The sequence below is a fragment of the Pelodiscus sinensis genome, chromosome 7 (assembly GCF_052426305.1).
Source record: "Pelodiscus sinensis isolate ZL-2025 chromosome 7, ASM5242630v1, whole genome shotgun sequence".
Taxonomy (NCBI): Eukaryota; Metazoa; Chordata; order Testudines; family Trionychidae; genus Pelodiscus; species Pelodiscus sinensis.
Window position 1 is genome coordinate 18,520,189 of NC_143058.1, and position 21,714 is coordinate 18,541,902.

General features: G+C 42.9%; 1 protein-coding gene across 4 annotated transcripts in view; it reads left to right on the forward strand.

The window, feature by feature from the left end:
• The window catches only part of MGAT5 (alpha-1,6-mannosylglycoprotein 6-beta-N-acetylglucosaminyltransferase), a 269,340-nt gene that overhangs the window by 156,224 nt on the left and 91,402 nt on the right, over positions 1-21,714 (forward strand). For all 4 annotated transcript variants that reach the window (XM_075933279.2, XM_075933275.2, XM_075933276.2 and 1 more), the window contains 5 exons: positions 2,828-2,899; positions 5,137-5,298; positions 9,117-9,286; positions 10,891-11,025; positions 17,749-17,882. In XM_075933279.2, the coding sequence (XP_075789394.1) occupies positions 2,828-2,899; positions 5,137-5,298; positions 9,117-9,286; positions 10,891-11,025; positions 17,749-17,882 (673 nt within the window). The remainder of the gene's footprint in view (positions 1-2,827; positions 2,900-5,136; positions 5,299-9,116; positions 9,287-10,890; positions 11,026-17,748; positions 17,883-21,714) is intronic.

Sequence of the window (21,714 nt, forward strand, 5' to 3'; positions counted from 1 at the left end):
TTTGCTCTGCCGTATAATTTAAGACAAACCACAAGAATGGATATAACAAAAAAAGCAAGAGCAGGAGAGGGAAGAGTAAGGGAATAATAGCAAGTGCATGCATGAGCACAGGCCATCAATGTACCAGCAGTGTTTTTAATCCACCAACATAAAATGTAGCAAGAATAGCCTGTATACAGTACCATTCCACCACAGAGAAGAATTTGCTTGTATGGAAATGGCCAGTGACATAATATTCAAACTTGTTTCTATTTGCACCAAATTAATATATTTCCTTTAATAACTTGTATTTTCTTTTAGGGAAGAATATGCCCTTAAACTATTGATGTTTCAGTGCTCAGATCTTTGTACTACCCAAACATTCTGATGTCCCAAACAACAAAAAGTATAGATTCTACATCAGGGGTTCCCAACCTTTTTTGGTCCCCGTACCCTCTTGGCTTTTAGTAAACCTTCCCATACCCCCTCTTCAATATGAAAGGAAATAAATTCTAGACTTTAGAATCCACAACTTTTTTCACTAACACTACTACTTTTGGAATTTTCAATTAGGATAATCTAGTTATTTACCAAATATTCCCCATACCTCCTTGACAAGCTTCTTGTACCACCCGGGGGTACTCGTACCCCCCAGTTGGGAACCCCTTTTCTACATATTTCCTCTACACTGGGCTAGTAAAAATCAATAGCATGTTGATGTCCATATGTAGGGGAGAGCAACTCATTTATTTTTTATTTCTGTAGTAAAAAGCTGTATGTTATTGTGAACTCCTCTCCTTTCTCAGAGCTCAGCATGTTAACTTAAAAGTTTAAATGTGGCCTGATTTCTCCCCCTCCTCCCACCAACAGGGTACCTACTACCCTTTGAACTGGATGGCATGGTACTCTAATATGATACTCTAATATGGGGAGATTATCTGGTTCCCCATCCTCAGTTGCTTATTGGGCATCTCCTGAGCATGTATAGTTAATTCATTTTTCTCCTGCTGCATACCTAGTGAGTGGTCAGTCCTGTTGCTTTCACTCTGTTGCCATTATCCACTAAGGCAAAAGAAGGATTTTCTGTTGGTTGAGTTTTGGCTTGAGTAGGATTTGTTAATGTCTGTCTGCAAACCAGGACTAAAACTGTGCTCTTAATTTTTCACTCCCAAATTCTCCTTCCCACTTTTTCTTGATCTTTGTGGATAGCACCACCCCCTTGCCTGTCACTTAGGCATCATCTTCAGCTCAGACCTCTTTAAGCCCTCAATCAAGTCTGACTCAAGGGTAGCTGAATTAATCTGAGCAGACTGAGGCTTGTGTTTGGATCCCCAGTGCTTTTCATGTGTTCAAGAGACTCATAAGAGTAACATTTACTTGGGCTTTCCCCTTGGCATTGTGTTCAATAATTAGGGTTACCAGGAGGAGACTGGTACTAGGTGATATGGGGTTAGCCATTCTCCTTCCTCCTTTTTCCTCTCGCGGAGTGTGCCTCTTCTGTACAAAGCTACAAGGGTAGCAGCTAGTGCCATGGTTCCCCTCTTATTATTATTACAAGCTGAGTGCACAGCTCACAGCTGTGGTGCAGCAGACTTAGGGGCAGCAGGATGCAGCGGCGACATGGAGCGGGTGAGTGGGCTGCACGGGAGGGCAGGGCGTGGGAAGACTTGAGGGGCACCAGCTTGGGAGGCCAAGTGAGGGATGAGCGGAGCACGGTGGGCAGAGAGTTACTGCCAGCCCCACCCCTCGCAGTATCCTCCACTTCTCTTTGTCCCTGGGCCCGATGTGCTGCTTGGAGAAGGCATTGTTCCACTGCAGAAGCTGCTCAATGGACTGGAAGGCGCTGCCCCCACTGTACTCTGCTGCCCCAACTGTCCCTACCTACCTGACAGGCTGTCCCAAGGGTGCAGGAACAGCATGGGGCCCCAGCCTGCGAGCCGCCCACCTCAGTGGGCACAGTCTGTATGGTACTGCCACCGCCAACTCTCTGCTGGCCACTTGCTTGGGAGACATGGAGCCCCACCCCTAGCCCCAGCCAATGGCAGCCCAAGAGGGAGAAGGCTTGACCACGCCACGCCCAACCCTGCCCTTCATGCCACCTGCCACTGCCGCCACAGGGCGGGATTCCCCTCAACTCATAGTTTCTCACTCATTCTGGCATTTTCTAGAATCTTCTCAAGTCTTCCAGTGTATCCTCAAATGTTCTCTGTAACAGAGGGCATGACGGATACCTCTCCTTTTATAATAGTACAATCCCTCACTCCTTATGATTACCTGCCTTTGTCTTGACATCGATATTGTGGTACCATTTGGTGATTAAATGCATGTGTTCTCCTGTGTCATCTGTACCATCCTCCCTGTCATTACTTCCCAATGACCCTCCTCACTGGCAATATAATATTTCTTATCTAGATGGATAAAGGAGAACTCAAACGTACAGGGTAGAATAGTTGTCCATTTTTTAAAATCAAGTTTATAGGTTTTATAGCCATGTCCTTTGAACTGGGTAACCTATTGCAAAGTATTTTTTATTATTCCCTTTTTGCCTAATAAAAAGCAACCAGCTATTGAAAATTGCCTTCTATAAATTATATTTAAAGTATGTGTAGAGCTTTTTCTGTCTCTTACATTTTTCCTTGGGTATCGATTTATGCATCTTTGATGTCTTATCCTGAGAAGACACATCACAACAGCGAATGGCTTTGTTTTAGGCTGACTTTGTATTGATCAATTATGACCCCGTTCAAGCTGTAGGGAAATACAACATAGAGGAAATACAAGAAAAATGTATAAAGTTGCATGTGTTGAAAGCAGAAAAAAAGAACTTTTCCATCCATTGTTTTTGCAGGTTGAAAACTGGTGTCCTCGTTTACCTTGGAGAGCAAAAAATCCTGATGAAGAAACTGATCAAAAAGCAATGGTGAGAGAAGTGGTGGAGTTATTCATTTTTAGTCTTCAGCTTACCATGTGCTGTAAAGGCAAGGAAGCAATTTGTTAATCAGTCCACAGATAAAAATCACATGCTTAGACCTACGTAATTGCCAATAAAAATGTTGGACTAGAGTCATCCAGTCCTATTTCTCCTTTCCTCACAAACTACTCTGTTAGAAATAACTGCCTGTGAGGATATACTGTCATACGAACATAGGGTTGCCAGATGGCTTCAACAAAAATACTGAACACCCTCGCCCCCTCCCCCCCCCCCCCCCCCCCCGCCAAAAAAACACCGGGGAAAAAATTCTGTTAAGGAGAGGGAAGACCAAAGTTGTTGAGGGGAAAAAACAAAAGGACCCCAAGAGTTAAGTAAAAACAGCATTAAAACAGTATGGGCCCTTTTAATTGCATGCAGAGTCAGAATAGGGATAGGAAGAGAAGAGGTTGAGCACTAAAACCCAGAGAAAGCATTGCTTCCCCTTGCTCAGGTCTTGAGGTTTTTTTGCCCACGGCCATGGTTTTTTGTTTTTTGTTTGTTTTTTGTTTTTGTTTTTGTTTTTTGTTTTTTTGGTCGAGCGAGAAGGGAGCTTCCCTGCAGAGCCAGGTAAGCGGGGGATTGGAGCTAGGGGGAGGGGGGGGTGTCCAGGGGGTGGGCTCAGTTGCTGAGTGTGTCGAAGGTTGCCAGGTGTCCAGTATTTTCGCCTCCTGGCCATGAAAAAAACAGAAAATACTGGACATTTCAGGTATCCAGTATTTTCTGAATTTTTTTTACCGGACAGGAGGCGAAAATACTGCACTGTCTGAGTCAATACTGGACACCTAGCAACCCTATACGAACAGCATTTTACCAACTTTTCCTTCATTATTGCGGTAAGTTACAAACATTTGAATCTAAATCATGCAGAGACTTGTGCACTGAGTAGCACCATTAAAATCAGCGCGATTATTTGTAGTACATAAAGTTAAGCACGTGTATAAGTCTTTGCACTATTGAAGTCTTCATATTACTGGATACATTTACAAAAGTGATGACTATCTTCTGTGGCCATTCAGAATTGGTATAAACTGTCCATTTTAAAAAAATGATGGATTTGTGCAGCGCAAGCTTTTTCTAATCATAACGAAGTCTGAAGGGCCTAGAGTCTCAGCACATGGCTCATACAAATGGCTCACAATGGTTTGATTGTGTTTTAGTTTTGTCTCAGTGTTTTGATTCTTCCTAAAATTTTGGTTTTTTTCCTCATATACGCCAGACCAACAAACATTATAATCCAATTGTAAAGTACTTGGATATATAATTAGGCTTCGTCTAGACTGGCATGATTTCGCGCAAATACTTTTAACGGAAAAGTATTTGGCATCGTTTGCGCAAAAGCATCCATGCCAGTGTAGATTCTCTCTTGCGCAAGAAAGCTCCGATGGCCATTTTAGCCATCGGGCTTTCTTGCGCAAGAAATTAACTTGCCTGTCTACACTTATCCCTGAGCGGGAGCCTCAAAGTATTTGCACAAGAACCACTGGTTTTGTACAGTACAAAGTCAGTGTTCTTGCGCAAATACTCGTGGCCAGTGTAGACAGGCAGCAAGATTTTGCACAGAAGCGGCTGCTTTTGCGCAAAATCTTGCCAGTCTAGACACACCCCTGAGATATTTGATGGGCTGTTTATGAACATTGCTAATCTAACTGTGGATGTAAGCTGTCTTCATTCTTCAGAACGACTTGTTTTTAGTTTAATCCGTTCTAGTGGAAGGACTGTTTACAATTAAGGCTGCTTTCTTAATGTTTGTGGCTAGCTTTTCCTTTCTTTGGTCATTCATGACAAATAATAATTATGCTTTAGGCCACTTCTCTTTTGTTTCTAGTGCATTTTAATCGTATATTACCTAAATAGGGTCACTTTGCAAGCATATACTCAAACAGAACTATACTGTACACATAAAAATCGTTTCTGAACTCTGCATAAACTCATGACTTCGTTATTTTCCAGGCTGTAAGGTAGTAATAAAAATACATTTCTGTAGTGATAGTGATTTCCTGCCAAAGATCTCTATGCATTTAATAAATGTTAATTAAAGCTTTAGCCACCTGTGAAATATGTGGTATAGTTTTCTTCATTGCACAGATGGGGGGTGTTAGCACAGTGTGTTTAAGTATGACAGATTGTCACAGAAGAAAATTACACTGTATGAAGTTCTGATTTTGTTACTTAATGTTTAATTAAAGGCTGAAATTCATACCAACTTTGATCTCCTCTACAAAATGATGTCAAGGCACGAAGAATTCCGATGGATGATGTTGCGCATCAGAAGAATGGCTGATGCTTGGATTGAAGCAATTAAGTCACTTGCGGAAAAGCAAAACCTGGAGAAAAGAAAACGAAAAAAAGTGAGTTTTTTAATAACTGCTTCCGGCAGTTGGAAATCATAACAGCCTTTAGAAAGTGCACTTGTCATCTAAGCAATGCTTGATGGGGATAGGTAAAAATTACTTAATCATGTTTTGTTGTTCTATTTCCAAGAAAATCTCAGGCTAGTAATTATTTTGTTTGTGTGGGTTTTTTGAGGGAGAGGGGTTGGGGAGGATATGGATTTTTTTTTTAAATGTACAGGTAGCTATGTGTTTTGTGTTAAAGATGGCAAGATCAAGCCTACACTTTGAGCCAAAGCTAGGGAGATTTGACAGTCTTTAGGTTCTGGGGAGTTTCTGCCACTGTTTCAGATTGTTCCCTGGGAAAGTTCTGTGTCCCACAGAGACAGCATTTACCACATAGATTGCACTACAGGCGTGGAGTTGTTGACCACAGTCTTCATCCCAGAGCTTGGGATGGACTTTTAGATATGATGGACCAAAGCTATTAATTGTTAAGAAAATGAAGACTGAGATCATGAAAGTGATTTGAAATTCTCTGGAAAATCAAAGTTGAGAACAGAGGACAGATTTGATGTGCTGCAGAGAATGCAACAGCAGTTTATACTAATTGACATGTCTTAAGCAAGGAAGGCTTCATGCCCTGGTATATCGCATTCCTACAGTCCAAGGCTACATCTAGACTGCAAGCCTCTTTCAAAAGAGGCTTTTTTGAAAGATACTTTTGAAAAAATCTCTTTTGAAAAAGAGTGTCTAGACTACAACCAGTACTTTTGAAAGCCACTTTTTTGAAAGAGAGCACCTAGGCAGTCTGGATGCTCTTTCAAAAAAACACAGTTTGCATTACATAGCGCCTTTTTTCAAAAGAGCACTTTCGAAAAAAGGCGTCGTTCCTTGAAAAATGAGTTTTTCTGCGGTCGAAAAAACTGCCGCGTTCTTTCGATTTACTTTCGAAAGAACATGGTAGTAGTCTAGACGCAGGGGAAGTTTTTTTTCGAAAAAAGGACACTTTTTTCGAAAAAACCTGTAGTCTAGACACACCCTAATTGAGAGCAGTAGACATAAATAACTGAGGCTATGGTGATATCTGCCAGGATGGAATTGAGACTTTTAGTTAATCAGAGATGATAGAAATATTGTGAAAGCTTATCAACGAGAAATCCAAGAGGACTCTTAAACTGAACACTAAATTGACCAAAGGAGACTTTAACTTGTCTTCGATTCTTCAAAATGCTTTCCTGGTGTCACTTCGGTTTTGTTTAGATTTAGCCAGCTGCTCTTCATCTATGAGCTGATCTCATGTAATAATTGAATCAACTTGTTGATAGTGCTGTGGTCATGCATGTTGATGGATATGTAAGGCTGTGTCCTCTTCATGTTGCTAGTGCTTGAATCAGTATTGTCTGAACAGTTCACCTAGTGCTTGTATGTAGCTGAAGGAGCTGGAGAGGGAAGGGCTCTTTGTGGGATGATATACAGTTTTCGATTCCTATTTGTTGGGTGCGTCCCTCCAGGAAGGACTCAGATCATGTCCTGGATTCCTGCCACCTCTCTGACAGGACAATAGTATTTCATGGTCAACTCTGTCAAATATTGCAGAGATAATGAAAATGAATGGACAATTCACTAACAGGAGGCCAATCATCAGAGTCACCAAAATGGTTTTAATTCCATGTCCTGGCCTGAAGCCAGAGTATTCCTAGTCCAGAATATTAGTTTGTTAGTTGTGCATGTACAGTAAAACTCCAATGGTCCGGCATCTGATGGTCCGGCACTCCTGATGGTCCGGCACCATCAGGAACCCCGGAAATGCTCCGGGCAGCCGGACCATTGGAGCTGCTTTGCACCCGGCTTCCCCAATTCAGCTGCTGCTAAAACTGACCAGCGGCTGAATTGGGGAAGCCGGGGGCAGAGCAGCTGGAGTGCCACGGGGTAGGTCCCGTAGCGCTGCCCCTCGGGGCCGCGGGACCAACCCGGCAGCACCCCAGCTGTCCCAGATTCAGCCGCTGCTGATGCTGATCAGCGGCTGACTCCAGAAAGCCTAGGGCAGAGCAGCTGGGGTGCTGCCCGGTTGGTCCCTGTAGTGCCGAGGTGCAGCGCTGCAGGGACCAACCTGGCAGCGCCCCAGCTGCTCTGCCCTAGGCGTCCTGATTCAGCCGCTGCTGAAACTGACTAGTGGCTGACTCCAGGAAGCCCGGGACAGAGCTGCTCTGCCTCTGGCTTCATGGAGTCAGCCGCTGGTCAATTGCAGCAGCGGCTGACTTGGGGACGCCTGGGGCAGAGCAGCTGGGGAGCTTCCGTGTTGGTCCAGTAGCGCCGAGAGCGGCGCTGCGCTGCAGGACCAACCCGGCAGCACCCCAGCTGCTCTGCCCCAGGCGTCCCCAAGAGCAGTTGGGGTGCTGCCGGGTTGGTCTCGCAGCGCCAAGGGCCAGCGCTACTGGACCAACCCGGCAGCACTCCAGCTGCTCTGCTGCAGGCGTCTTCGATTCAGCCGCGGCTGAAACTGACCAGCAGCAGCTGAATCAGGGACGTCTGGGGTAGAGCCAGACTATCGGAAGGGGGCGCGATGAGGGGTCTGGGGTGGCATCCGCCCCACTCCACCCCAGACTTCTCATAGCCCCCCCCCTTCTGATAGTCTGGCATATCTGATAATCTGGCACACCCTGGGTCCTAACGGTGCCGGATTATCAGAAGTTTACTGTAGTTGGACTTTTAGCTAACTGCTCTGTGAACTTGATGAGAAATGGGAGGTTTGATATATGATGATAGTTGGCTATGTCTGCAAGGTGGGTTTCCCCAGTTTTTGGTGTATTGTGTATTTGAAGGAAGAAGAGAAGATTCATTCTCTGAAGTATTGACTATTTTGGCCAGGAGTGATATCAGTTGTTCATGGCTATCTTTCGTGACCCAGGAATGACATGGGTTTGATGCATAGGTCTTGGGTCAAGACTGCTTTCAGGCATCCAAAACTTCTTGTGAGAACTATTTGAATGCATTTGGGCGGTTGGTTGGTGGGCATAGGCAGTGATCCATGTTGCAAGAGAAGCTGTCCTGAATGGGCATGAGCTTATCAGAAAAGTTGGACGATAGTTCTTTACAGCACTGGTGCTCAGTTATGATGCAGGTTGTAGTGCTTATTTACAAAGCTGCAAGGTGGTTTCTGTTGCAACTGTGTAATGTAGCCCCAGAGAGAAACGTATTCTGTCCTCCTCATCTGGAGTGTCAAGCTAATGCAAGGACCTAATGACAAAATATGGTCCTTCAAGACCAGAAGAAATACTGTCATAGCCTATAATTGATCTTGTCTTATTAGTCTACAGACTCCTTTAATTTTTAATGGGAATTACTTAACATTCCAATACTTGCATGATGAAATTCTATTCACATTGTATAATGTGAGTTAATTGTAACATTTTATTTTCTGTTTTCCTTGTTATAATCTATTTAATCTTAAGCTTCATTGGCACAAAAAGGCAAACACCTCTTGAAAATACAGACTCATTTTTTTCTCGATATCAACGTCTGCTTCTCCTCCTTATTAATGCGTTCTCTTACTGGGTAACCATGTTGTTTAGATTGTATCTGAGAATGTAAAAGATTTAAAAAGGCACTCCAGTGGTTTATAAAAATGGTTTAAAGCAATGAAGTACTACTTTTGCAATTACTAGAGTAGCGGGGTTATTGATAAGAGTGGCAGTTCTTTGATTAAAATGACTAAAAAAAGATGAGGGGTATTGGGTTGAAATGTGAAGAGAGCCACATGGAGCCATTATACGCTATATTGGATTAATTGCAGATTTAATATTACTTGCTTACATGTGTTTTTTTTCCCCCAGATCCTTGTTCATTTGGGACTTTTAACAAAGGAATCTGGATTCAAGATTGCAGAGAATGCATTTAGTGGTGGCCCACTTGGTGAATTAGTCCAGTGGAGTGATTTAATTACATCTCTCTACTTATTGGGCCATGACATTAGGATTTCAGCTTCACTGGCAGAGCTCAAGGAGTAAGGAGATTATTTTCAATTTTGAATCTAGACTACAAAAAAGAAATTGTAAACTCCTGAAGCCTCTATTAGTTCTGTGTATAATTTCTTGAAGAGGAAAATGGAAAGTGATAATTCACTAAACAGGCGATAAGAAGATTATTTTTATGAGCTAAATATATATGCTGTGAAAAGGATAATATGTTTTTATTGTAGCTGCAGGCTCCTGAGACGACATAAATTCATGCTGGAAAATTCAAACTGAGCAGCTGAATTTTTTACCGTTACTGGTGTTTTAAATTGCAATAAAATACATTATTGAATACAGGCAGTCCCCGGGTTACGTACAAGATAGGGACTGTAGGTTTGTTCTTAAGTTGAATTTGTATGTAAGTCGGAACTGGTACATATTGTAGGGGAAACTCTAGCCAAACATTACTCCAGAGCTCAGTTTTATTCTCCCACACCTCACTTCCCTCAGTCCTTTATTCTCAAGCTGAGGAGTCTGCTGAGAAACGCCGCTCCACGTCTCCTGGTCTGCTGGAGGGGGTGGCGCTAGCTTTGCATCTCCCTGGTCTGTTGGGGGTAAGCAGCTAGTGCGGGTTTGCCTCACCCCGTTTTTAAGTAGGGATCCGATGTAAGTCGGATCCATGTAACCCGGGGACTGCCTGTATTCTAATTTCAGTCCTTCAGCTTAAATTTATACAATTCCTCATTCAGTATCCAGCTATTGACAATCTTAAAATAATTTTAATGCAATTAATTGCTCCGAAAATTCTCATTTCAATCAAATTTACATTATTCTCTTTTGTAGGATAAAGTCTAGACTGCAGACTTTGGCTAAATCTAGACTGCAGCTCTTTAAAACTATGCCGCATCCAAGGAATGCATCCGCTTTTCCGAAAAAAATTTCGGAAGAGCAGACATACTCTTTTGCCATCCCTGTAAACCTCGTTTTACATGGAAGAAAGGATGTATCAAAAGAGGAGGTTTTTCCATAATTTGGCACCATGTAGATGTGCCAAATTTCAGAAAAGCCTCTTTCAAAAGAAAAGCGGAAAAAGATACGCAAATTGAGGTTCGCAATTTGTGTATCTTTTTCCAACTTTTCTTAGTAGTGTAGACATAGCCTTTGTCCTGCTTTAATACTTTCTATAATGTATCTGTTTAAGATTGTGTATTAGTCCTTTTTTCTGTAGCTTTCATTTTTACAGTATTTACAATGAACCATATTACAGTGAATTCGGATACAATAAAACCGTTAATAAAATACTAGCAGTGATATCCAAATTGCTTCAGTATATCACATTGTGAAAATTGCTCAAGTTATATTTGTACCTCCATTTAGAAAAAAATTATTCAGTGCTAAGAGTCTGCTATAAGCAGTCTTTATTTTACTGTAACTAATCCATTTTGCAGTAAACTTTTTAGTGTGTTTTACTGGCTTGCCAGCAGTAAGATGTGTAAATTGTGTAAATGCAGTTATCTCTGCAAAATTGGAATCATGAGTGACTAGTGTGAATTTTTTTTCCCTCATCTAATTGTATTATACAAATAATATAGTGCTTGAATGCAAAAAGATGCTGAAATAGTCTCCCTCCCCACCCCTTTCTGTTTTTGGCTAGGATTATGAAGAGAGTTGTGGGTAACAGATCTGGCTGCCCCACCCAGGGGGATAAAGTGGTAGAACTCATTTACATTGATATTGTGGGACTTACTCAGTTTAAGAAAACACTTGGTCCATCGTGGGTTCATTACCAGTAAGTATTACTCTTATCTGACCATTTGCAGAAGCTCTTTAACCAGAAACTGTCCCTGGCTGCAGGAATCTTGGCACTTTGTGGGAAGGTGGAGTTAGGCTTGTTGGGAGTGGGCCTAGAGGGGGAGAGGCCCAATGGAGTGAAGGGTTTGGGTGCAAGGGAATGAAACTCAGCAGTGATGAGTGGGTGCAGGGCCGACTTGTTGAGCAGATGGGGAAGTCGCTCCCAGTGCACCCAGAACCCTCCCCCATCAAACTCTATGCATTGGGAGGCCCCCCACACATACACACACGCATTATTGAGCACCAACCAGCAGCAGCCTGACAACCCACCTACCTCACCATATCGCACTCTTCTGGCCTTTCCCACTGAGCCTTAACCACTTTCTCCCTGTAGAATCACGTTGCCACTGCACTCAGAACCCTATACTTGAGCCTCTTTGTATCCAGATTACCCCTATCCCGGTCTCCCACCAAGCTTCCTGCACCCAGATTGTGCTACACAGATACCTGGTACTCTTGGGGAATTCTTTGCCAAAATATTTTTAAACACTGAAAATCTGCTACGTACTGCATATTTTATTGTCAACATAAAATGTAATCATGCCATTTTCAATTATCTTGGTGATATATTTCAAAATCCTTGTCAGCAAGCATTTGAAAAGGTATGATCATATTGTGTTGTTTTGGCAGAATATGCAAGAATTTTGCAGAATTTTAAAATGTGCACAAAATGTTTAATTTTTGGTGCAAAATTCACTCAGGAGTAAAAGTGGGGAATGACTATCTAGGAAGATGTACTATGGAAAGGTATCTGGGGGTCACAGTGGATCAATCACAAGCTAAATATGAGTCATCCGTGTAACACTGTTGCAAAAAAAGCAAACATAATTCAGGAATGTTAACATAAGTGTAGTAAGCAAGACACAAAGCAATTCTTCCTCTCTGCTTCACTAATTAGGCTTCAACTGTAGTATTGTGTCTAGTTCTAGGTGCCACATTTCAGGAAAGATGTGGGAAAACTGGAGAAAGTCCAAAGAGCAACAAAAATGTTTAAAGGTCTAAAAACATGACCTAGAAGGGAAGATTGAAAAAAATTGGGTTTGTTTAGTCTGAGTAAGAGAAGACAAGAGGGGGCATAACAGTTTTCAAGTACATAATAGGTTATTACAAGGAGAAGAGAGAAAATTTGTTCTCCTTAACCTTTGAGGATAGGACAGGAAAAAGGGGCTTAAAAACTTCCTGTCAGGGTATAAAGCACTGACATAAATTGCTTGGGGGAGGGGGAGTAGAATCTCCTCCCTTGGAAGTTTTTGAGAATAGACTAGACAAACACCTGCCAGGGATTACTGCATATGGTATGTGTTGGAGAGGCACCTCTCTAGGTCGCTTTCAAGCCTACACCTTGAACCAGGAGGTTTAAAATAGCTTATTGCATGTTTCAGTATGATATAAAAAGGAATCCAAACTACTGTACTGGATTTAATAAAAGATTCTTTGTGTGTGTGACTTGCAATCTTGACTGTTCTAAATTGCTTCTAATTAAGTTGGTGGTGTTCTGTCACTTAAAATTCCAAATAAATTCTGTTTTTAACAGTGACTGTACTGAAATATATTTTCATGTAGGCAGAAAAAATTTTGTAGCCTTTCTCCCTGCCTCAGTTTTTCTTTCTAAGAAATTCCATCTTTTCCATCATAGGTTTATTTTAAATTAGAATCATGACCAAGCTTACACATTACACAATACTCTCATAGGAACTTCAAAGAAAATTCTCAATAAAGATAGGTTCTGCTCATTGAAGCACACTAATCAATCTAATCTTGTTTTCCACTGAATTTCTTGGCTGTCTTTCTGCTTAATTCTGTCATTAGCCCAGAGTAGCAAAAAACAGTCTTACGGGCAAAAATATATGTGTAAAATGAAAATGGTCCCTTCCTTTTTTCCCCTTTTAATTTCCTGTTTGCCGTGTTTTATAACGAAGATATGTAAATATAGCATGATACTGGAATTGTTTAATTAGCTTTCCAGTTTTTTCACTTAATAAATCATTACATCTCAAAAGTTAATATATTTTTACCTGGTTTTTTTGTTCAACCTTTTTCTGGTTTGTGAGCCTAGCAATTCAATTCTGAATAAATTTCTGTGAACTACAATTTTTCTTAGTTACCAGTATCCCTTGCCCAGTACACAAGCAGATTTAACATAAGCTTCTTTTCAAATTGTTAGTAAAAGAATTTTACTCAACATGCATAATTTCCAGTGTCAAAGCAGATATTTACATATATTTTAGTTTATTCCCATAGAACGAACATTATCATATAAATCTACTACTGCTTTATCATTGCTTCTTTACTAATTGCTGTCTTCATTTATTAATACTTCATAGCTTATAAGTATAGTGTGAACAGTGTTTTTGTTCTTGAGAAGCGAAGGATGTTTCTGTGTTGCTTGCATTTCTTTGTTTTATGTCAATTAAATTCTCTCAAAATGCTGACGAGTTCAGTCTGCTTGTACAGAACAGGCTCGAAGGTGAATTAAATTCAGAGTTGCTGTTTGTTCATTTCAATATCAAGTGCCATATTAGTTTTGTGAGAATTTGAACTCAAAGCAAGTTGGTGACAATTTCAAATTAGGTGACTACAGCTATCAGCAGTGACTCTGGTGCTGAGAGTACCAAAATATTCTGAATGAAGCATATCCTGTTTTGTTCATTTCTCTTGCTTGTAGCACCAGTGATGACATTAGGTAACACCTGTTGTATGTCTCATCATTGGTGCTGCCAGTATCATGCATGTACCAAAACTGATTTGGCTTTGAAGTATATGGTTTATTTCAGAATGGCAAAATACCTGTTGTCTTAGATCAGGATTTTTTAAAAATTTTCTCTGTGACATTATAGGCTTAATGTTTCATTCATATACACTGTGTTACCATAATGCATAACTGTTAATAGTGTAATCTAGTTTAAAATGTGCAGCTGATTTTCTGCATGAATACATGCTTCCACCATACTGCAAATCAGTATTAATCGCCCTTTGCCTTTTTTCACAATCTCTCCAGGAATGGTTCACTTCTATATGCCAACCTTTTAACAAGCTTTTTCTGAAAAGAACTAACAGGACAGCTATTCAAAATGAGCCACATTCTGTATAAAGAAGTCCTGAAAGGTTCTGGCTTTTTTTTTTCTTTTGAAGGGAAGGAGCTTTGCTTATGCTTTTACATGCAGGTCCTGGCTAGCCTGAAAGTGTGTGGCCTATGCTAGAAAAGCCACCAGTTGCTAGCACTAGACATCAGCAGTGATGTTATTGAATCATTGTTGAATGATGGTAAATTATTAGTCCAGGAAAGGAAAAACAAGGATAAGCATCAGCTGCTATAACTTTAGCAGTAACTGTGACAATGTTAAAACATTAGCTATACAGAAATCAAATGGAGACTTCTTTAAATCCTGTTCCCACTCTGCATCTTGCAATGGGTAAGAGTCTGTTGAAAAGTACTTCTGAAAAAAATTGAGTTAATTAAATGATTGGGTCCTAATGTAACAGTGTGGTGTCAAAAGACATCTTCCAGTAAGATCTCTCAATCCCAAAGCTATTGGAAGCCTAGGATGCTTCAGACTTCATTTAGTACAGTCTGCTCCAGTTAGTTCTGCAAAAAAATGATTTCAAAACTGTAAACATTCCCATAAATTCCTGATACATAATTATTTTTGTAACATATAAAAAGTTCTGCTGTTCAACATAAATGTGTCACTTTAAATAAAATCCTTCAAGGATAAGCCAAACATTCCATTGCATACTCTTGTCAGCCTCACAAATTAGAAGGCTCTTTCTAATTGTCTTCATGAATCATGACACATGCTCTGCTGTGTCTTACTGTCTCTGGCCCCTTTAGTGCTCTTATCTCACGAGGGTTGCCAGGTCTCTGGTTTTTGAACCGGACAGTCCAGTATTTGAGCTTCCTGTTCGGGAAACAAATTGAGAAAATATAAATGAAAAAATATAAATGTCCGGTATTTTCTAAATAAGATGTAATGTAGATTGTGATGTAATGTCAAGTGTGTCCCATATTTTTGTTGAAACCATCTGGCAACCCTATATCTCACCTTTCCTTTTCTTATTTTCTCAGTTTCCACGTGCCATTATTGAATAACCACATCTTTCATTTCCTTCCTTGTCTTGCTTTCTTCTGCAACTTTCACCACTTCTATATCTCCATCATCCTGCTGCTTTCGAGACCCTATGCTTTCTCTATATTGGATCCTTTCCAGTTACAGATCTAGATGCTTAAATCAGCCCATACATGTAGCATTAAATACACCTGAAGCTTTGTGTTCCTCATATAGATGATTCAACAGGTCTCCAATGAGATCTCAATTCTTCAGCTTCCTCGAAGGTTCTCAAGACACGCATCTGACCAAAGTGTGCATTTATTAGGAATGCTGGATTAAGAACTACCCATGAAACAAGAATGCTTTCTTACTCTCTGATTTACTGCTGTAGAGTCTGTTTTTGTCCTGCTGGAGTGTTCTCTGTGATGCAGAGATAATTGCTACTGTTGTAAAATGTTCTCAATGAAAACAGTTGACATAAAACACTGAATAACTATTGCAGACACTGAACTGTCAGCTTTGTTGTTTTGTGATTCGCAGTATGCTGAATTTTTTTATTCATTTTGCTTGAAAGATCCCTATAGGGATAAAACATGTAAATTATTCTGTCCTATGCTCTCAGATAGGTAGGTATTATTTCATATTAAAGCTACATTTTGTCATTGCTTTATGAATTTTCATTTAGACACTGGGGGCTGGAGGAGATATTTCAAAAGAAATGCATGAAACAAATGACATTACAGATGACTGTACATATGTATTTTTAGGGCCAAATTCTTTCATCCTGTCTGAGGAAATGAGCTTTGCATTGGAAAGGTAGAAGACAGAGCACCTACTCACCAATTCATTGGCTGCTATTGCTGTCTGTTTCCTTTAGTAACTCAGGTAGATGCTGCACCCTCACCAGTGGGGGCTGGAAAGTGGATCCATGTAATTGTAGATCAGTTGTCCATGCCTCCTCTCTCTGTTCAGTGACATTGATTAAACCCCTGCAAATCTATACTCTACAGCAGTTTCTCAACCTTTTTGTTTTTAATACCCCTTAAAAAAAATTACTCCCAGTCTAACCCAATTCCCCTTTCCTTTCCCCCAGAGCCAGGCAGCCCCAGATTCTTTTATTCTTTTAACAATATCCTGGGTCTCACCAGAACCGCTACCGCAGCCATGCACTTCTCTTTCCAGGTGCTGCTGGGACACATGCGCAGAGCGGCTGTCCAGGCACATGGCTCCAAAACAGAGTCGAACGGTCCCTTGAAGGCAGGTGCCACTGCCCTGCCTCCCCCGAATCCTAGACATTTTTTGTGTTTGTTTTAAAAAAAAAACTGGCCGGACAGCAATTTAACATGGGAAAACGAGGACATGTCTGGGAAAACATGGATGTATGATAACCCTACCTTTGAAGTGCCTACTCCCGCCGCCCTGCCTTAGTGGCTTGTCTGCAGGGAGAAAGTGGGCCACTAGCACTGGGCTCTCCGCGTGGGGCTGTGCACTCCCACTCCAGCCTGGCACTCCCCTAGCATGGCGCCTGGTGGCAACTGCCCCCTCTCCCCTTGCTACGCCAATGGCCAAACTGGCTCCCCAACTTGGAACTGCTCGGAGTCTCACCAGAGCTGCCGCCGCAACCACATGCTTTTCCCACCAGGTGCTGGAGCGCGTGTGCAGAGCGGTTGCTAATGTCTGAGCACACGGCTCCGAACATTCAATTGGGCAGGCACGTGCTGCTGCCCCCTCCCCGATCCCCTTTGCAGGGCAAAATCCTGGACATTTTTTTCCAAATTTCACTTGCGTTGACGTCTCTCTCTCACTTCTCTCATGTACCCCTAAGGGTACACATACCGCCGGTTGAGAAACACTGGTCTACAGCACACTGTGGTGTGGATCCCACTTTTACAAGCCCCCCGGCCTTCTATCTGCTGCAACCCATATTTTGTTAAAAAAAAAATGGCTGCCTTCCAAATGGTATGTTTCTGTATAGGAGAAAGCAAAATCAGAATTGGTGTCCATTTAAGAATCAGCGGTCATTATCTATCTGTGGTGTACAAGCACCGAGGAGCACGATTGATAGGCCGGAACCCTGTATCACTGTGGTTCCCAACCTTTTCGAGCCTACGGTCTGTTTTTTAATCTATTAAAATGTTACAGATGCCCCCAAATAATATAGCTGTTTTCAAACAATATAGCATCCCTGCCTTTTGCCGTTCTGGGTCAAGGGTAGCAGCAGGAAGAGACAGACCGCAAATCCCTTGGCCCGCATTGCTTTCTCAGCTCCCATCCCCTCCATTCCGTGCCCAACCACGGAGGATACGGCGAGGGTGATCTCGTGGCCAAAGGCAGCTCCTGCCCTGACACTTCATCCTTGTCTGAGTACAGAGCCCTGGGGGAGGAAAAAAAAGAAAAGTATGGTCTGGGCCCACTGTGGGACTGGGGGGAGGGAAAGGGCTTTAGTGTAAAAGGCAGTGCAACTGACGGTGGGAGGACGGTTTAAAAAAAACCCATTTATGTGATCGCACAATTGAAAAATGTTTATGGTTTGTTCTGGGTAAAGAAAGTTCTTAAATTTAAAATAAAAACTTAAAGAAGAACTTGAATGGTTTTACTTGTTTTTTATTCAGGTGTATGTTGCGAGTACTGGATTCATTTGGGACTGAACCTGAATTTAATCATGCTCATTATGCTCAGTCTAAAGGCCACAAGACACCTTGGGGGAAATGGAACCTTAATCCACAGCAGTTTTATACAATGTTCCGTAAGTATCCTTATTTTCGTATGTAAATGCTTCTGGAGCTAGAATTAAACAGTGAATGTTCTTATTAGGAGAATCTCTGCAGTTTCAAAAAACTAGGTCATAATCTAGGAAAACTCAGAACTGTTCTGTTTTTTGACTATGCAAAACTGCAGCACACTACGTACAAAAGAACAATATGAACAGGATATAAATGTTAAGGAGATTTTTTTTCTAAAGTTGTGTCTGGAGTTCACTTTTTTTAGCTTCATTTTCTCAAGTCCTTCTGTAGAGTGATTTTTTTAAGTCTCTACAGAGTGATTGCATTTGATAGACTAAATTGCTTTTGTATTTGATAATTTTCAGTCATTTCTTTTTATTCGGGTATCACAAACTCACAATCTTTGTAATTCTACATGATTTTGGCGTCTACGTTTTTTCTTGCAGTTGGTCTCAAGGGCGCATCCTGTTTGTTTTTTATGCTCTGAGCATTAAACTGGGGTGGACTGATTCAGATTATTTCAACACAACAATTTACAATGCTGTTCAAAATTAGAACATGTATTTGAAAATAGCGTAGCTGAAGTTGCACTTATTGACTGTTATAAAAAAGTAAATCTGTTCAATGGCTCTGAAATATTTAGAACACTCATCCAATGCTTGATGTCTAGGTCTAAAAAATCAGCATCAGCTAATCAGATTGTTAGAGAGTGTGTGTTTAAGCTCAAGAAATTGGGAGCCAGAACTTTTAGGTCTTTTTCAGTTTCTGCAGCTGTGACTTGTGATTTTAGGCAAGCTAGCTAACACCTTCTGTCCCAGTGTTTCTTAAACTTTTTAAGACCGAGGAACACCAAACAATAACTCTTTTTATGAGGAACACCAAGGAGTTTTTGTTGGGGGTGGGGAGGGAAGTCGAGTGGAAAAAGAGTCGGGGGAAGTTATTGAGCCAAAAAAAGTCGCTTGCCCCTTTAAGGGCAGCCATTTTGAATTCTGTTGTTCTCTGCAGCACACCTCTGACAACCTCCCTGTACGCCGGTGTGCCACAGAACACAGTTTAAGAAACACTGTTCTGTGCTTAGAGTTGCCAGGTGTCCGGTTTTCTACCAGACAGTCCAGTATTTGTGCGCTCTGCCCAGTAAAAATATTCAGAAAAATACCGGACACGTGCAATTTCCGGTATTTTCTGAATTTCTGGCTGGGTGCTGGATGGAAGCCTGGTGGGGGCGGGGGAGCGACTGGGAGGCGGGGCCCCGATTGGCGCTGGGAGCCTCTGGTTGCGTGAAGAAGCTGGGCGGGGGCTGTGAATCCCAGCCAGTCTCCTCACCCGGATTCTGCTAGCAACTAGAGGGAGTGCCTGCCAGGGACTCGGCCCGTTGGACTCCAGCTGTGGCCAGTGGCTACCCCAGCCCTGTGATGTCACTGGGCCCCGCCTCCAGCGAGAGACACGGACCCGCCACTCGGATCCCTGCAAAAAAAAGTCCCCCTGCAGTGGGAGCGTTCTGGCTTGGCTGGGCTTGGGACCCACCCTGCTCACAGACCCAGCAGCCATGCCCGGAGCATCATGTGATGTCAGAGACACGCGGCACATGCGAGCGCCAGGTCCTCGCCCCGGGTAGACAGCTCCTGTGAGCCCAACAGCTCCCCCTTCAGAGACACCACAAATGCCCCTGTGAGCCACCGAACCTCCCCCCCCCACATGCCTCCTCACAACTGCCCCTTGTGAGCCCCCCTTAATCCCCCACTTCATCCCAGGGTGCTTTGATAGACACCCCAATATCCTGCAAAGTTGAGCACTGAACTGTCCTTGCTCTCTGTTTGCCAGATGCTGGGAATGGGCAAGAGGAGGTGAATCACTTGCGGTTTTTGCACCCTCTGTCCGGTAAAAAAATTCAGAAAATACCGAATATGCGTAATGTCTGGTATTTTCTGTTTTCTGGCTGGGCACTGGACGGAAGACTGGTGGCGCCTCCTGTGATTGCGTGCTGAAGCTGGACGGTGCGGGATGTGTGTGGTTTTTTTGTTTGGTTGGTTGGGTTTTTTTGTATGCCCAACCCGCATGTTCGGTATTTTTTGGGAGATCATCTGGCAACCCTATCTGTGCTATTTCAATAGGCATATCAGCAAAAACAAGGGAAAATGTTTATTGGGAGAAGTCAGTTTTTTGAAAAGACACCAGATATATGTTTGTCTTATTTTATTTCCCTTTGCACATAAATTGATTAATCAATCACATCCAGTGTTGTCAAAAATATCCTGGTAAGTCCCAAACATTAGAGTTATGTTGGGTAATTACACTATAGTAACCTACACAGGTCCATCAAGATACCTCCTGTCATAAAATCTGTTTCGGCTCATCTGAATTTGTTGTAAACAAACAGGTTTATGATTTTCTGAAACATAGTACATATTTGATTTTTTTTTCCTTTGGACAATCACATTGCATCTTTTGAGTAATGGCAAGATGTGAACCAGTATTGCTATATTTCAGCCATGACTGCTTAAAAAAAATGTCCAATTTTCCTGTTTTGATTATACATGGCTCAGTATTTAGGACTGTAGTCAAATGAGAGAGAACATTGATGGAGACACATATCTCCTCCTTAATAGACGGGGGGAAGATTGAAAAGACTCCACTTTGTCTCGGTAAGTAAGTCGATGATAGGTAACATGTTCACCAATTTCTTAATCCATTGAGTCTCTTTTCCCCTCCTCAGAACTTGTGAAGTGCACTTTTGAAAATCATAAGCTATGTATAGGCAGTCCCTGACTTATGCGGATCCGACTTACGTCGGATCCGCACTTACGAACGGGGCTTTCTCGCCCCGGAGGTTGAGGTGGCGGATTGCTACCTGTGAGCTCCGGGGCGAGAGAGCCCCGTTCGTAAGCTGCTCCGGTGCCCCTAGCCTGCTGGAGACAGTCTCCAGCAGACCAGGGGCACCGGGCGGGTTCCCGCACTTCTGAGGCTTTGCCAGAGCAAAGCCTCAGAAGCGCGGGGAACCGCCGCTGCTGCGGCTTCAGTCCAGGTGCCTGTGGTCTGCTGGGGACCGTCCCCAGCAGACCACAGGCACCGGGACTGAAGCCGCAGCCGCAGTGGGGTCCCGCGCCTCTGAGACTTTGCCAGAGCAAAGCCTCAGAGGCGCGGCACCCCGCTGCGGCTCTGCTCCCCGTGTCCCTTGTGTGCTGGGGGGGGTGCAGCTAGTGTGGCCCCCCCCCCCCCAGCAGACCAGGCTTTTGTTTTGGACCCTGGGGCAGAGCAGCTGGGGCGCTGCCGATTGGTCCTGCAGCGCCGCTCTGGGCACTACTGGACCAACCCGGCAGCACCCCAGCTGCTCTGCCCCAGGTCCTGATTCAGCCGCTGCTGGTCAGTTTCAGCAGTGGCTGAATCAGGACGCCTGGGGCAGAGCAGCTGGGGTGCTGCTGGGTTGGTCCAGTAGCGCCGAGGAGCGGTGCTACTGGAGCAACCCAGCAGCACCCCAGCTGCTCTGCCCCAGGCGTCCCCAAGTCAACCGCTGCTGAAACTGACCAGCGCTGACTACAGGAAGCCCGAGGCAGAGTTGCTCTGCCCCAGGCTTCCTGGAATCAGCTGCTGATCAGTTTCAGCAGCAGCTGACTTGGGGGACGCTTGGAGTTCTTAAGTTGAATCTGTATGTAAGTCAGAACTGGCGGTCAGTTTCAGCAGCGGCTGAATCTGGACGCCAGTTCCGACTTACATACAGATTCAACTTAAGAACAAACCTACAGTCCCTATCTTGTACGTAACCTGGGGACTGCCTGTACATTTAAAAGTGATTTTGAGTTTTCAGCTTGAGACCTCTTAAAAGGGGAGGCAGCTTCAGAAAGTGCTGGGCCTCCGAAA